At 42.4% G+C, this 12,815-nt stretch overlaps 1 protein-coding gene across 1 annotated transcript in view; it reads right to left on the bottom strand.

Moving 5' to 3' along the window:
• WDFY1 (WD repeat and FYVE domain containing 1) overlaps positions 1-11,715 on the bottom strand; it is a 43,859-nt gene extending 32,144 nt beyond the window's left edge. Inside the window, exon 1 of the mRNA XM_011364088.2 lies at positions 11,493-11,715. Coding sequence (XP_011362390.1) covers positions 11,493-11,629 — 137 coding nt within the window. The 5' untranslated portion in view covers positions 11,630-11,715. The remainder of the gene's footprint in view (positions 1-11,492) is intronic.
• Between the last annotated feature and the right edge of the window lie 1,100 nt (positions 11,716-12,815).

Genomic DNA, 12,815 nt, shown 5'->3' with positions numbered 1-12,815 from the left:
GCTGGCCCTTGTTCTCTGTTCTCAGCAAACCCACCAGGGTCTGGCCCTCGTCACTCACATCACAGTGCAGCCCCTTCTCAGATGACCTGGTGGGCTCTTCCCTCTGGTCCACTTTGGGCACATCAACCACCAGCTACAGCATCTCCCCCAGGAGCCAGGCATCCCCGATGCTCCTGCATGCAGTGCCCATCCTGCATGCAGTGGTTGGTTGTCTCAAATCAGGGAGTTGACTGATCACTTAATGCCTGTGACCTCCCAACCCAGACTCTGCATCCCAGTGAGCTGTGATCCTCAAGTGGCCCGAATATGGCGAACTCCGGGTACGACCGAAGCCCTCCTCTCTCGCCACCCTACCAAGGGCGTTTCTCTCCAGGTACGTTGCAGGATGAGTACCGTTTCTGCATGACTCCCAGAGCTTATAATGCTGATGCTGAGGCCTGAACTACTAACACAATATTGCATTTATTGGTTATATTCTATGTTACTTAACACAGAATGCTTATGGATACATTTTGTAGCTTATGTTCATCATAGGGGATAAAGCCAAAGGAGGTGTAATAGGTGAAAGGCTCGCTCCCCAGCATTAAACGGGCTCAAGGATTCTACTCCATGTCCAGAGAGAGTAGCAAAGGCCAGGACATTTGAAGTTCAGGGCATCATGCAGTGCCTTGTCAAGTTCACTGGCCTTCATTCACACACGGGATCACAAAGGGGTTAAATCTGCTAGCTACCTGTTAGTTCTTTTTTTTTTTTTTTTTAACATTCTAAAGAAAAGAATGCTGATATATTTTAAAACTCTTCAAATCAACCCCAAAAGTTGTAGGTTATGAATGTGCAGGTAGCTCAATGGAGGACTCAGCGGCACATGCTCTTTCCTGTGTCCTCTTGAAAGACAAGCAAATTCAGATAGCAGAGAAGTCCACTGTGAGTGGGAAACCTTACAGGCTTGTCTCTTCCAACCAATCACCTAATCTGAAAAGTCAAATTTTAATTTCATGCAGCGTCAGAATAATATTTAAACTAGCCCGGGGTCAAAATGGAACCCACCTAGACCCCAGCACTTTTGAAGCACAATATTATTTCCTTTGGGGGACAAACATTAGTACTATGACTTAGTCTGTACGTGGCTGACACACTAGGAAGTTAGCAAGACTTAAATGATCTCATGCGGTGTTTCATTCGAAACTTGTTTACCACATCCAGGCTGAGAGAAAACCATCCTCTCTGCTTGGGAATCAGGTTCCAAATTAGGCACCTGACCTGGACAGTCAGCTCTACCTCTCACACCTTCTACCTGGGATTCCCTTCCTTCTCTTTTTCAAGACATATTCTTTCCCTTCCTTAGACAATGCATTAAAATCTCCTACATCCAAGATTAAATCAAAACAACGTTAAGTTTGACCCCTAACACTCCAGCACTCCTAAGAACTGAACAAAGCGGTATAATTTCTATTAAGTAATACAGGAATTTGTTTTGTATTGTCTTAATACATCGTTTAACAAATGGTTATAAAAACAGGCTTAAGCTGTGCTGCTTATTAAAAAGTCAACAAATTCCACAGACCAAAAAAATTACTATTCAGTAAATTGGAAACAAAATCTACTATTCAATAAGTTGAAAGCAATGCAATAATAGAGTTTCGTTAATTTACAGGAGCAAACTATTAAAAATTCCAGGATGATATTAATAAACCATACGAGCACTACAGTGAGTGTCAAGATCAGATGGCTTTATTTTCACAAAAAAACACAATATTTTCTGCCTAGATGGATATCTAAGCTGTTCTCTCCACTATGATAAAATAGCTTAACTTTTCCTTTAATATTGTGACTTTATACCCACTCACCTAAACTCATTTTATGTTTTTCTTGCTGCTTATACGACCCATTTTTCTAGTGGATGAATTTTTTTTTTTTTTCCGATAGTTCAAGACCATATCAAACTGAAAAGAAGTCTTCTCTTAAAACCAAAACCTTAGAACCATGTTGATTCTTTGCCAAGCTCTATTTTTAAGTTAAGTTAAAAACAATAGTCTGATATTTTTCCAAAAGGTACTTAGAAAGGAAATGTGTCATTTCTTTCAGAGCCTACATAATAAATGTTTTCCAAACTTCCCTACGCTACTGAAATCCTTGTGAAGGGCTCTACCATCAATATTCTTTGGCCTTCTAGTTAGAGAAGCACAGACTCACATAGTTCTACAATATTTTCCATGGAAACACAAAAAAAAAGGAATCTGTATGTAAGGCAGTAATGCGTGATTTATACATAACTACGAACTTGTCTACCCATGTTTGATGTGGTAGATGACCCATTTATTTTTGAGATAAGTGAAATGCCGAAGTTGGATCGTAGTTCTATATTTTAATACTTCAAATTGAAACATTTTAAAAATGTACTGCTGTGCAGGGATAAACAAAGGAGTAGCTGAAAACAATAATAAAGTGCTATTTTGCAGGTTCTCGTAATTTTTTGCCAGCATTGTAAATTAGAACTAACTCGCTGGCAAGAATTTTGCTTCATATAGTGAGAAACATATTTCCCACCTAATAATAGTAATAATAATGACAATGACAACAATGATAAATTGATTTCCAGGCTTGGCAAGTTATTCTGAAGAAATTATTTAATAAGAAATAAAGGAATTACACATTAAACAAAATTCATATGAGTATTATTCAAAGGAATAAAAATTGGGAAAATGTTAAGTGATGAAAGAGGTTAATGACATATAAATTCAATAGCTCATACAGTCATTAAAAATAAGATGAAGACTGTGGAGCTATGGAAAAAGTTTTGAAACGTTAAGTTTTTTTAAAGCATAACATAAAATGATATAACTAAATTCCATAACTATGCTGAGTCAGTCTGGGCAGGGCAGGTGTGGAGGCTGATTGGGACAGGTAGGAGAGAAGGTAACCTACCTGAGAGGCAGGCTCCTTTGGCTCCTCGTAGGGGCCCCGAGAAAAAAAGACTTGGAGCTAAGCTGAGAAGGGAAGAAGAGCAGGCTCTCTGTCCCCCACCCAGTAAGCATTTACAACAAGCCAACAATCAAACACCTCCTCATGAGCCAGCGGAAGCCATCCTCCACGAGCTTGTAGCCAGCTAACCCCCAAACATGTGAAAAAGACCAGCTAAGATCAGCAGGGCTGACACACGTATGCGTGAGCCTGGCTGTGACCAAAAAGATTGTCTAGGTGACCCACAGGCTCATGAATATTTGATAATACTTGCTGTTTTAAGCCACTGAATTTTGAGGTGGTTTGTTACATAGCAATAACTAACTGATACAGTGTCATCTGTTACAAATAGTATACCTTTAAGAATACTTAGGAATCTGAACTTAAAAAATTAAAAATTGCCTTTGGCATTTACTGAATGCCAACGATTTCAAAGTACTTAGCAAACAAATAACTCCACTTAAATATTAATTGAAATGCAAGATCCTCACTTTGCGCAGATGCTAACTTGAAGGCAAAGAAACTGAAGAAATTACTGTAAAAGCATAAATGAATTATTACTCAAACGTTGTTCAAGATTTTTCATCCTGTTTACCAAGGATAATAATTCTGTATGTTCTCTTATTTTACTACAGTAGATAGATGAAAAGCAGACTAAAACCCACAGTTCTTATTTAAAATGCAGTATTTATTCCAGGAAGATTGATCTTTGATCTGCTCAGAGATATGTCTGATGATCAGAATAGGCATAGAGGCTCCTTTTAATTTCCTACAGCCCCTTTGTTGAACTCCCTCAAAGACTTGATTATAAGGAAGTTAAAAATATACTTTAGGGAATCACCCAATTTATAAAGCCTCATCTACTTAAGCTATAATACAGTAGGAGCAAAGAGAGATTCAAAGCAAGTTCTTTCTTCTGAAAAGCACTGGTTCTCAAGCCAGGAGGCATCTGTGAGAGTCACGATGTCATTTTTAAATCTATAACTCCATGAAAACTTACATTTAGGTTCAGTTCATGTTCTTGTCCAGTATAATCACCTTGAAAATCATGCCCACACTTGGATGGATAGATTCTAATAGCACCCAAGTGTTTCTGCAAAATCACGAGGCCAAATTCTACCCCTCCGGACATATCAGCATTCTTAAAACCAGAACTCTTTAAAAATGTCTCAAAAAACAGACTAATCAACCCCAAACAGCTAAATTAAAGCAATTTAACCATCTTTAAATTATAAACTGACATATAAGGATTATTCAATTAATCAAATAAAAAGAGAATAGAGTATGGCATACATTACAAATTAAGCCCCAAGGCCAACTTTCTTTTAAACTGTGAGCAAATAGTTTAAGTATGAGGAAATCTGATTTTCCGGTCACTCTTAGGGCTGCTGATACTATTTCATATCTTGGTAAATCTCCAAACATTTCTATTCTCTACAGAAAAGGATATTTTTCCTACTCTGACACCCCCCCACCCCCCCCGCCAGGGGCTACAGACAGAAAAGGGGTAATTCTGATAGCCTGGATGGTTTCTATAACACTGAGATGTTAGCCTGAAATGAAGAGGAACAGGCAGGGTCATTAGTGCAAACTTTTTTAAAAAAATTATTAAACGTTATCAAACAAATAGCAATTTCCTTGCAGCCAAGTCTCCTGAACTCTGCCCTCTGAGTTCCTGCTGCAGAAAGAAGTCTTTCTGCTTTGGTAACAAAAGGGGAAAGCATGAGATTTTTACCAAATTAACTAAACTGAAAGGCAGAGCAAAACCAGACTCTTTTTATAGAGAATCAGATTGGCTGAAAAAAATTAAAATTTCCATCCCCTTCTACAGAATAGGGAGGAATGCAGGACAGCCTCAAGGGTCCGTGACAATGCTGACGCTTAGACTGCTGATTTTGTCACAAGCAGATTTTTCTTCATCCCTGGAGCAAGGCCACTTTTGTGGCATCTGCACCAGAACCTAAAGGAATGTGCCTCTTCTGAAGCCAGACGGCTGCTTTTCTACCTGCAGATGTTTCCTTTTTGCTTAAAAACCATCCTGCTATCTTTTCACTTAGCAACAAAATGATTTTCTGTGGTCTCTGTGCCACAGAGACCGGTAAAACCATCGGCCTCTGAAGAGCAGGAGTCATCTGGACAGGATGGAGTTAATGCAGGATTTATGCAACACTCACTGTTTCTTAATTAGCTTAAAAAAAAAAAAAAAGGTTCAAACTCTAGCCATAGCTTGAAAGTCTTGAAACACAAGGTGAAACTAACCTCGAAGAGGCACAGTTTGACACAGAAAGGAAGAGTAGTCTGTTTTTTTTTTAAACTTCCACGTCTACTGCTTCCTTATTCCTGCAGGATTATTTATCGATTCACTTAAATTAACCTTAACATTTGAGAGACCACTGAACGTCGCCTTTCCTTCTAGAAATACGGAATTTTGGCAAGTGCTACAGAGAGGGTGCCTGCGTGATCAGCTGCCCATGAAGACCCTGGGTACTAATCTCTCATGAGCTTCCTGGGAGACCACCTCACACGTGGTCAGAACTCAGTGCAGGGAGGAAGGACCCACCTCCTGTGTGACTCTAAGGGGCGAGGACTCTTGGAAACTCCGGTCTGGTCTCCTTGAGACTGCACAGGTTTTGTTTTGTGTCCTTTTGCTATGATAAGTCATGACAGTGAGGACGACCATACGGTGGCAGTCCTAGTGAATCAACGAACTTGGGGATGGTCTCGGAGCCCCCTAACACAGCAGGGCAAAGATTTTATAGCGGAAAACTAATGACTGATGTGACTTGTGAGTGAACAAATATGGAAATGATGAAAAGGCATGACTCAACGACAGGTCTAAGAACTTACGTCTCTAAGCACCCCCCAAATGCTACTGTGTCTTATTCAGACAGGGCAATTTTTATTTTATTTGCACACACACAAAGACATACACAAATATACCCAGTAAACAGAGACATCTTTAGCTTTTGATGGGACTGAAATAATTACATGGAAACTAAAAGAGAATGAAAATAATAATAGCCGAAACACCAGTGCTTTCTCTGTGCTGGGTGCTGTGCTATGTGCTTTACGTATATTAATTCATGCATTACTCACAAACCCCTATGAGCTAGGTGCTATTATTATCTCCATTTTGCAAATGAGAAAACTATGATACGGAGAGAATAAGTAACCTGCCTGATGTCACATGGCTGGGATTCAAACTCGGGCATTCTGGGCCCAGAATCTGTTCTTAGCTATGCTATAAAAGGAAAAAGTTTGTAACGACAGAGGAATAAAGGCCGCCCGGGCCGCCGCCTTCTCACTTCTTCACTCATCAACACAGATTAAGAGTCCACTTTTAGGCACTGCACGACAACAAAAATAAAGCAGTTAGCACCCTGGTTTTCTGGATAAACTATTGACTTCCAGCTATGCCAGGTTTCCTAAGCATCACACTTAAAAAAAAAAAAAAAAGAACAACTTGCTTATTTAAGATTGTTTCCCTGTGAACAGTTAGTAGATATACAACTTTCCCCTCAAACCCTCTTATGTTTAGAAATGTCTTAAGGAGAAACAAATATATTAAGGTATAACAACGACAAAAAAGATGATGCTACCAAAATGGTTTTAAAGTTGGTTTTCTGTAATCTTTATTGTTTGCCAGCCTAAGTAAAACATCGTAAGATGTTTTAAAACACACAAGATGTCTCTGTTTGACTTAGGCCAGGTAAAATTGAGTTTCTCGCAGAAATCAATCTTGGCTCTGAAGCAATAAATAGTATAAACACTCTCATCTCCAAACTCTATTTTCCAAAAACGAAGACAGCAGGCTTATGGCCTTAACTTATTTATAAGTCTTTATAATAAAGTTTTTGCCTTTTAAAAGTTCTATCCTTCAACCAACTGACGTATAAATTTTTGGTGCATTCCATAGGAAAGAAGTTCAAAAGGCAACTGTGCCTAGGGAATCGGTTCCTGCTCCGTCACCACATTTCAGTTCTATTCTGAAAGCGGAGTCTCATTTTCTGTTTCCCCATTGGGAAAATGACGGCTACAGTTCAAATTCTGCAACTTACTATTCAGGTTATTTTATTTTTACAGTTTCCTGGCTAGAATAGATAGTCATACTTTGTTGAATCCAGAATTTGTTTTTAAACTTGACAAATTTATCATTCTTACGCTTTGCATGTTTAAATACTCTAGTTCCAAAGTGCAGGCAACTTAAAACTAAAGTTAAAAATACTGATTTAGGTTTAGTGGGAGCACCAAGTTTAAGCAAAGGAGCTTAGGGCATTTATTAGCCCACAGGATAGAAATGAACGCATACAAAAGATCAGCGCCCCACTGTCACCCCGTCAGAGCACAGAAACCCTGAAGGTTTCTGATTAGACCCTTAAGCTCCCTGCCCAAACCATGACCAGTAGACTCCAGGTGTGATGGAATTAAGCTCAACAGTCCCCAGTGGTGTAATACATTTGGGGGGATTATTTGTATTTAGGTCTGTCATATACAGTTTGGTTTTACTGGGAAGCAGGTGGGTACATGCAAACTCCAAGTAAATATATCCCAGAAGCTGACAAAACAAGTGGACAAAGTGTAAACAGCTGTGTCTCCTAGTGGGTCTACGCAGGCAAGCGCAGTGTCTAATCACTCGCCTTTTTTGTAGAGCAGTGGTTCTCAAAGTGTGGTTCCGGGACCAGCACCATCAGCATCGGCATCCCTGGGAACTCCTCAAAAGCACAAACTCTCAGGGCCCACCCCAGACTTACTGAATCAGCACCTTTGGGTGGGGCCCAGCCATCTGTGTGTTAACAAGACCAATGTGATTCTGATGCTCGCTCAAATTTGAGAAGCATTTTTAGAGATGAACAAGTGCACTGGCCCAGACCACGGTTTCTCAGCCTTGGCACTACTGACATTTGGGGCTGGAGAATTCTTTTTATGAGGAACTGTAATGTGCATTATAAAATGTTGAGTGGCATCCTTGGCCTCTACCTACTAAGTGCCAGTAGTATCTTCTTCCAGGAATGACAACCAGAATGTCTCCAGATACTGCCAAATGTCCCCTGGGGGACAAAATCCAGGCTGAGAATCACTGGCCTAGAGTTTAGAAAAATGGACACTAAATTCAGGATGACCCTCTCATTTTTCACTTTTCCGTTCACAATGCTCTCAGCTAGTTCTCACTGCTTTTAGTTTTATAAATGAATTAACTTCAGCTGGACTCTACTTTAAAGGTTAAAAGTTACTTTTCTTAGCATTAAAAAAGTTGTAAAGGTGAAAGCCAATTTTCTTTAGCCCTGAAAACTAGTATAAAGCAAGCAGTATATATGATTCATAGCAAAAAGTGAATCCTAATATTTTACTTACTGCCAGAGTAGTCGATCACTGACTGATACTGCCCAGGCTCAGTTTCTCCAAATATGTGGAAAAACTGGACGCATGGCAGAAAGAACTAAAGCCTCAGAGCCAGACCTGGGATCAAAATCTGTCCTATTAGTTACTATGGACAGTTACCTCAATGGCTTTGGTGCCTCTGATTTCTAAACTGTCCAATGTCCACAAATGTGTAGGATATGCATACTACACATTCCATAACACTCCCAGCGAGACCTGGGACAGCACCTGCAATTGAATGCATTGCTATTTCTGCAGAAAAACAAATATTCATATTGCATGGAATAAACAAAGATTATAAATATCTCACCTACTCAGGTCAAGTTTTAGCACCAAAGAGTTTTCAGGCCCAATTTACAAAAACAAACAAAAAACACTTTTGACTTTTAGAATGTACTGAATTTTGGAACTGCTGTTAAGGGAAGGTACTATACCCACCTAACGGGGACATATAGGACCGGATGCAGTAACATACGTAAGGTCTAATTCCGTACTGACGCAGAGAAAAGATTTTTAAAAGTTTAGCTAGCTATTGTTATTTCTAAAGTACAAATTAAATTTTGATCATGTCATCTGTTTGCTTTGAACTATGATGGTTCCTCACTGCCTACAAAATAAAGTCCAAATTCCCAAGAGTGGCCCACAAAAAAGGCCCTTCCAAAACTGGACACTGGGCCTTCCAGCTCTCATTACTCTCTCCTGCCATGGCCACCATACGCGTTGGCTTTGGTCCCCTAGAAATAACTGGCTTTTTATTCCCTCCTATTTTTTCCTCCAGCTGGAACGTGGATGCACATCCTCCTTTTTTCACACAGAAGTCTCCTCTATCCGACGGCATCTTCTCTAGGAGGCTTTCCTTGAACCCTGGTCCTCGCCCAAGGCCACTCGGTGTCTTCCCAGCAACCTGGAAGCGGACAGCCCTGGGCCATCTCTTCACTATACTGTCTAGCCCTCTGGAAGGTGATTTCGGAATCAGGTGTCTTTCCAGCCCACAAGTCTAGCAATAAATACTTGTTTGGTGAAAAAGGTGGTCAGCGTTCTATTTGTTCAACATGTTGGTTCTGTCAGGTACTTGGGGGCCACAAAAATCACTGAATCAGAAGTTATACGAGGGCAGGTACTATGGCTTTTGTTCTCTGTTTTTCTCAGGGGCCTGGTACTCAATGAGCACAGTATTTATAAATATCTGAATGAGTAAATAATGAATGATTGAAGAGTATGACACATACTTATGACTGTAAAAACAAACCACCACGATCAACAACCAGAAAAGCCCCATAGCCATATGCTTTCATTAAATCTCATAAAATGCGAAAAAGGATGTCTTACCTTCAATGACGTTCCATGGGCCTGAAACGTAATTTAAAAACCCAAGGTGGCAACCCTCAGTCATCTGCTAGGGCACCGCTGTGCCCGAGTGAAAAAAGGAGCAGATCTAAGGCTCCCCGAGAACACTTTAGTCCCAGAGCAGCTAAGTAATCACGTCCCACAAAATATTTATCAGCACTGCTCCTGGACAGTAATCTCAAATAGCCAGCAATTTACCCCCACAAGCATGAGTCATGAATACAATATTCTTCTGGATAAACACAAAAAACTTTTATAAAGTGTTGTCCACATCTATGTTCATATCATGCAGATTCTGAACTTCGCCTCTTTTCCGCATTCCCCTCTTCTCCCGGGGCGCCCCTCTCTCTCCCACTCCCTTCCTGCTTACACACACCAAATCACTCCCTGCCTCGTTTGAGGCCAGAAACTCGTAAAGCAGCAGCAGGGAGAGGCCACTGCCGGCTCACAACAATCTTACTTGGAAGCAAAGTTCAGAGGTCAAACAGGCACTGCGGGCTTCAGGTTTTCTTTTCCCATTCAGGACAGGCTCTCAAAGTTACTTATTTCCAAAGAGATAATTATGAAAGGCTGGTCACTATGCCTTCGGCTTTAAGAGAATATCAAGACCTTCCACATTCCAGAAAGGCTTTCGACTTTTGAAATATCACCATTTAAGACCGCTCACTGTACCGAGGAAACAGTTCCACTCAATAAACATCACTCATTTCCTCCAAATTCCCACACTAAAGCACTAAGCTTTTAAACGTTTAGGGTTTTAAAAACGCTAAAATTTTAAACAAATCTCTCTCCAATCAATTACAGAGTCCTGAGAAGACCAGATTGCTGCAGTGGGGAGTCCTGGGTTGCCCTTCTGGCTTCTCTAGTTTCTCTGTAACTCTTGGGTAAAAAGAAAATCGGATCAGGTCAGCGTTTCCCAAAGTACAATGGGCATTCAGTGCAAGACCTTAGTACAAGAGATGACTTCAGATGCACACAGCTTAACATGTTTAGCTATCAGTTTAATTCGTCATGGCAAATGATATTGGTTTTCCATTAACGGCGGAAATATAAAATGTTCTCTAAAATATAAGCATCTAAGACTTTTTTTTTTAAAAAAAAAATGGGTCGCTTTTATTAAAAAACAACAACAAAACAACAAAAAACTAGTAAATAAGAGTTCAGGTGGTTCTAGTAGCTGTGGAAAAATAAATGATCTAGAGACCTTGGTGTTGCGCAAGAGAGGTAGGTGTACAGCCCGGAGGGAAGAGAGCGAAAGCCCTAGAGGTTTGCTGCTTAAGGGGACCGGGGCACCGGGATGCGCGGTAACTGGCCGCACGTCCTCCTGGCTCTCAGGGAAGGGTTGGAACAGGGAGAGCCGAGAAACCCCCCAAAGGTCGGGACGCCTCCAGCTCTAGGCGACATCCCACAAAAGAGAGGCCCGGGCGGGGGTCTGGCTGAAAGGGGCGAGGGCGGAGCTGGAGGGGCGCGGCGGGAAAGCGAGTCAGGCTAGAGGGGCGCACTGGGACCGGGGGATGGGGCGTTCTCCGGCTGGCAGGGTGCCGGGGGTCAGGGGTCCAGGACTGGAGGGGCGTGGCAGGGACCAGGGTCCCAGATGGGAAGGGAGAGGCGGGGGTCGAGACTGGAGGACTTGCGGGTGGAAACTGGGGGGCCCAGCCGAGAGAGGGGCGCGCCCAGGGGGCCGTGGACGCCCCCACGCAGAGAGGGACTGGGCCGCGGACCCTGCCGCCCTCACGGCCCGTCGCGGGCGGGAGGACTGGCTGCCCCTGTCGCGCCTTGGCCCGCGCTCGACCTGCCGGCCCCACCTGTCCTCGCTGGCTGTGATCACGCCGTCTTCCTTGGGGATGAGCAGCGCGGTAGTGACGGCGTCCTGGTGCCCCTCGATCTTGCTCAGCAGCACCGGGCGGCTGCTCTGCGGCCTGGAGTGGATCTCGGCCGCCATGTTCGCGCGGCGGCGGCGGCGGCGGCCTCCCGGGCGGACGGCCCATCAGCTGACGGCGGGGCGGGCGGGGACGCGCCGGTTTCGCTTGGGCTCCCGGGGCCGCGTGGGAGCTGCGCCGCCGTAAACTCCCGAGTACTGCCGCCGCCCGTATTGCCTAGGGAAGCCGCGCAACTAAATTTACGTGGACGGGAGAGAGCCACAGAGGACGCCTGCCGAGAAGAGGGGGAAGTTATGAAGGTTGAAAAGGCATTCACCCAAGAATAGATTGAGCAGTTGGGGAAGACGAATTGTCCCCCAAGCCAGAGCCTTCAGAAAATAATGATACTACATTGTATTCATCCTAAGAAGCCATTATTTGGAAGGCGTCTCCATTTCAGAGCTGTTAGTGTGAAAAAATATAGTGCAATTTAGAATCTTTGAAAGACATTACGTGACACTCATTGATTGTTGACTACATACCAGACATACCAATTGCTTTACGTGGATTATCTCTTCTAATACTGATAACCTTAAGAGACGGCGAGATAAGTGATCTCGTATTCTTATTTTCGAGATAAGAAAAATAAACTGCAGAGACATTAAATAACTTCCTTAAAGTAACAGAGCTATGAGAAAAAGAAAAGTAGCTCTTGACTTCCAGGAGCTGGCCTGCTGTTATCAGCCAGGTTTCCGTGTTGCTAGGAGCCGGCTGCTTGCTCTCAGCTCATTCCTTTGAAATGTAAACACTAAACAGGGCGACTTCATAAGCATATCTAAACACAGCCAGAACATGAACATTGTCCAAACCACAAAAATGACCATTATTCCCCTATTCTGGCTAATATGAGTGACTCCTGTTTCTTTTACCAATTACAGCGTTAGCCTCGGTCTAGTCTTCCTGCGTCTAGAGAAAATTTAAGACATCCAATCATAAATTACACTCACTCTCCAACAACATCCAGCCCAGAGGGAAGCCCTTCTTCCCTTAAACACTCCACTAAATCACCTAACACAAACCTAAATCCTACAAGTCCCTTCTATCACCGACTTTCCCTAGTTCCCATTATATGCTTTCTCCCTCCAACAACCGATTAATTCCACTTGTTCAACTACAAGTGTGTTCCTGGTGGCTTTTAGCTAGAGAACATCAACAGCTAGTAAGTTAAAGACTCATGATTGGGACCCAGGATGTCACTGACTCCTGAGA

The sequence above is a fragment of the Pteropus vampyrus genome, unplaced genomic scaffold (genome assembly GCF_000151845.1).
Source record: "Pteropus vampyrus isolate Shadow unplaced genomic scaffold, Pvam_2.0 Scaffold93, whole genome shotgun sequence".
Lineage (NCBI taxonomy): Eukaryota > Metazoa > Chordata > Mammalia > Chiroptera > Pteropodidae > Pteropus > Pteropus vampyrus.
The sequence above is the reverse complement of the archived record's forward strand: the minus strand, read 5'-3'. Positions and strand labels throughout refer to the sequence as shown.